We start from the raw sequence: 4,199 nt of genomic DNA on the forward strand, positions 1-4,199 counted from the left end.
AGTAGCCTCTGTTGAAACGTGAGTATGCACGCATATCAACGAGGTCGGCTTGCCACAAATCATCGTATCCTCGAACTATGACGCGTCTTCGTGGAAAATTCCTTCTCGCCGGAGCATGCAGCTCCTCGACGAGCCGTTGCTTCTCGGAACCGTTACGTCCATCGGATTTTGATGGTCTCATGTCTCGACAGTGTGTAATCGTTGACGTAATGATATGCGCAAAGAGGGTACCATGCGATATATGTTTTCTAACAGCTCCGAATACAGACCGGTTTTCCAAAATACAGATCTGTTTACAGACCTGTTACCGATTTACAGACCTGTTTCCAAATTACAGACCTGTTTCCGAAATACAGACCTGTTTCTGAAATACAGACCTGTTTCAGAAATACAGACCTGTGTCTCCTACCCGTTTATTTCTGATTGCGGTCGTCATCCAATAGCCATTCATATCCGTTTTTGTAGTTCATCGTTATCCGATAGCCGCTCGTTAACCATTTCTAATCTAGTGATATTTGCATGCCAGAGCTCGTTCACAACGATCTGTAAAGCTTGCAAGTTCTTCTCCAACGCAATCAGCTTCTCATCAGACTCTTTCCTCAACGTTACAACGCACTGTTCCACGTACAGTTTGTTTACAGCGTCGGTATCAGCCTCAGGTTGCGCTACACGACGAATCTTGCATGATCTTGCATCGAAATCCGTAGCAGCGCGTGAAATATCTAGCCTATCAATATAGCTGTTCCACAAAAGCTGCAAGTTGTTTGGCTACGCATTTCTCAAAAGTAGAACTTGGACCAAGTACTAGCATCATGGACACAGGCCTTAATTCGCCTGAATAGATACAGAGTTTCTAAATTTCTAAACGTTGCTATTCTTTTCATCGTTGCTATCGATACGTTATTGGCCGAATAAGATGTATTTACAGAATGGTTACGGTAGAAGAAAGATACGCGTTATACATATATAAATATCCATTGTTATATTTGGCGTAATTTGTTGATGATATCATTACTTTTGTAGAGAAGATAGTTTTGTAGAGAAGATACTTTTGCAGAAGAGAGATAGAGTAGATAGAGATCACGAGATAAAATTTACACGAATAATCGACTGAGGAATATTGATGATACATACCTTCTTGCCCAACTTTTCTTCCGTGAAAGTCGGGCGCGGCAGGGAAACTTATTCTTCGTATCTTCCTTTATTTTAATCTTTAGCTGTAAGACAATATTAATAACTAATACATCTAGACATCAATGTTATAAAATAATAAAGTAGTAATACTTACCAATGAAAATAACACTCGCTGAAATCTCACGGTTACACGTGTGAAATGTCACGTGACACGCACGAAACGAGTGACATCGCGAAAGTGCCGTTTTTGCGCGTCGTTACTGGCATCGACCGCGCGCTTTATTTGTTTACGCGCGGCCTGTTGCTGTCCGAAAACAAATGCCCTAAGACGAAAGAGCAGTCGTTGGCAGTGCCAACGACTGCCAACTTGGCAGTCGTTGGCAGTCGTCCGCACAGAACAGGTCGTCCGAACGTGTCCGAACGAGAAGGGCGGAAAATGAAACGATGTAAGTATTTACGTACACACACACAATGTATATTATATATACATATATATATGTTTTAATGATTAAAAATTATTTATTTTCAGCAAAATGCGTAGGTTCCCGAACGATGCCACCCACGTTGTGCATAGCGGCATCGACGACGGGGAAGACGGTGAAGACGGGGAAGACGGCGAAGACGGCGACGACGACGACGACGACGACGCCGACGACGACGACGCCGACGACGGCGACGACAATGTCGACATCGCCACAGGCGACGGCGACGACGTCGACATTGCCAGAGACGACGGCGGCGGCGGCGGCGACCACATGGGGGCCTAGGCGGTACCAAAACCAAAGAGTAAGTGAAAAGACACGGAGTGCATGTATGATTTCGTGCATGTACATACATGTGTGTGTGCATGCTTTATGTGGCGTGTGAGCTAGCGCCAGACTACTCAGTGAGAAATGATTCGTCGATCGACGTCGAAACGACGTCGAATCGACATCGACACTGTCGAAATGACGTCGATTCGACATCATTTCGACGTCGATCGACGAATCATTTCTCATTGGGTATGCGCAATACGTAATGTGCGATTTGTTATTTGTATATTCGTGAATATACTTTTAATAAACGTGAATTGACTTTTATAACTTGTGTATTACATTATATGTTTCAGTGGCTGAAGGAGATCATTCGCCGAGAAGTTTTGAAGGAACAGAAAAAAAGATGAGGGTGCGGCCGCCGCCGCCGCCACCGGCGTACCCGCCGCCGCCGCCTGCACCGGCGTACCCGCCGCCTGCATCAGCTACCCGCCGCCGCCGCCTGCACCGGCGTACCCGCCGCCTGCGCCGGCGTGCCCGCCGCCGCCGCCACCACCGGCGTACCCGATGCCGCCGCCGCCGCCGACGTACGCGACACCGGTGTACCCGACACCGTACTCGCAGCCGACGTGTGCGCAGCCGACGTACCCGATGCCACCGTTCTACCATTAGAAAACGTAAGTATTTGTATTTTTTCTGCTAACATCGACGCGCCACCGACATACCCGTCACCGGTGCATTTTTATGACTTTTTTAAATTTTAGGTATAGATCTGAGGAAAGGCAACTACGCTGAGCGCGTCGGCGCCGGTGCGCCGGTCTATCTCGCCGCCGTCATGGAATATCTGGCGGCTGAAGTCCTCGAGTTGGCTGGAAACGCAGCCAGGGACAACAAAAAGACTAGGATAATCCCGCGCCACTTGCAGTTAGCCATCCGTAACGACGAGGAACTGAACAAACTGCTGTCCGGAGTAGAGCTTACGATACGTGTTTTAAGATTCACGTGTCACATACACGACTACATGTTACACGTGTCACATACACGACTACACATGTACACGTGTCACATACATACACGGGTACACGGGTACACGTGAATGAAGGTACCGTGAATCCGTGTACACGGATCACGTGTACACGTGAATCTTAAAACACGTATCCAATCGTAAGCTCTAGTCCGGAGTGACCATTGCTCAAGGCGGAGTCCTGCCCAACATTAAAGCAGTCTTGCTGCCAAAAAAGACCGGCACTAGCGGCTCCGGCAAGGGCGACAAGGCGTCGCGGGAATATTAGACTGTTGCGCGTTTATAATTTCTAATTTTAGTTTATAATTTGAACCGTTTTGTAACCTTTTGTATACTTTCAATAGTCCTCGTTTTTCGTGAAACGGGGACGGGAGGAACAGATGCCCCGGCGACGTCCTGTGTGCGACAGGATTAGATTTACATTGGTTCTTGAGATAGAGAAAAAATATAGAGATCGATAGCGGACGATTTTTTTATTATTTTTATTTTTTTATTACACTGTCGTATATTGTGGTCTTCTTATTTGTACGAGTTCGAACATGCGGGTTTTTTGTTATTAATCGCCAATCACCCACAAGAGAGTTTTCCGTTGCGTTCGATTGGGGATCTTGGAGCTTTTTTTTACGTGTGGAAATCCTTTATGGATACCCGGGCCCCCCTCTGGGAAGGGAGTTTACAAAGTGGCCCGGGTTATGTGGGACTGCCCTCCTAATGGCGATCGGGTGCGGCCGCTAACGTTGCGACCGCTGGGCTTACCGCACTAAAACCACACGGTGGACTGCGCTGTGCTTTACTTGGGGGAAGCCCAGGACTTGGCAGAGCCATTACTTCTGGACGCCCCCCGCACCGGCCCGCCGTTTGATGGGCGGGCCGCTGCGCTTTCTCCCCCGTTGGTGTGGGGGAGGGGGGACTCCTCCCCGCAGGGTGAGTCCACTACTCTCTTGGGCGGCAGAGGCGTCCACGACCTCTACCGCCCGCCTCCGTGGAGGCAGGGCCTGACGGGGTTCCCGGCCCGCCAGACCCAGGCCGCCTCCCCCCTTGTCGTTGGGGGAGGGCCATCTCCTCACCGCCTCGGCGGTGTTCCGCCCACTAAGAGGGGAGGGGACTTACCCGCGGCTTGCGGGCAGCCCCTCCACCGTCAGGACGGCAGTGTGGGCGGCGGAGTAGGGGGTGGAGTGGGAGCGGGAGCACGGGCGAGTAACATTCTCGCCCGGCTCCGCGTCACGGGAGGGGAGGCCGGGGAAGTACGCGTCTCCCCGTCGGCTCTTCCTCCGTCTGACCCAGCTCCC

At 50.1% G+C, this 4,199-nt stretch overlaps 2 protein-coding genes across 2 annotated transcripts in view; one reads left to right on the top strand and one right to left on the bottom strand.

Annotated features, from left to right (window-relative positions):
* LOC105556081 overlaps positions 1–195 on the bottom strand; it is a 1,400-nt gene extending 1,205 nt beyond the window's left edge. Inside the window, exon 1 of the mRNA XM_012003151.1 lies at positions 1–195. Coding sequence (XP_011858541.1) covers positions 1–181 — 181 coding nt within the window. The 5' untranslated portion in view covers positions 182–195.
* Positions 196–2,533: 2,338 nt separating this feature from the next.
* LOC105556082 (histone H2A-like) lies at positions 2,534–3,376 on the top strand. Its single transcript, XM_012003152.1, has one exon. It carries the CDS (start codon positions 2,722–2,724, stop codon positions 2,980–2,982), a length of 261 nt encoding a protein of 86 aa, XP_011858542.1. The 5' UTR covers positions 2,534–2,721; the 3' UTR covers positions 2,983–3,376.
* Positions 3,377–4,199: the final 823 nt, after the last annotated feature.

This window comes from Vollenhovia emeryi, unplaced genomic scaffold, assembly GCF_000949405.1.
Source record: "Vollenhovia emeryi isolate VEMERY1.0 unplaced genomic scaffold, V.emery_V1.0 DF940367.1, whole genome shotgun sequence".
Classification (NCBI taxonomy): Eukaryota; Metazoa; Arthropoda; class Insecta; order Hymenoptera; family Formicidae; genus Vollenhovia; species Vollenhovia emeryi.

Coding starts and splice junctions, on each gene's coding strand:
- LOC105556082 (XM_012003152.1), top strand. CDS start 2,722: ATGGAATATCTGGCGGCTGAAGTCCTCGAGTTGGCTGGAAACGCAGCC.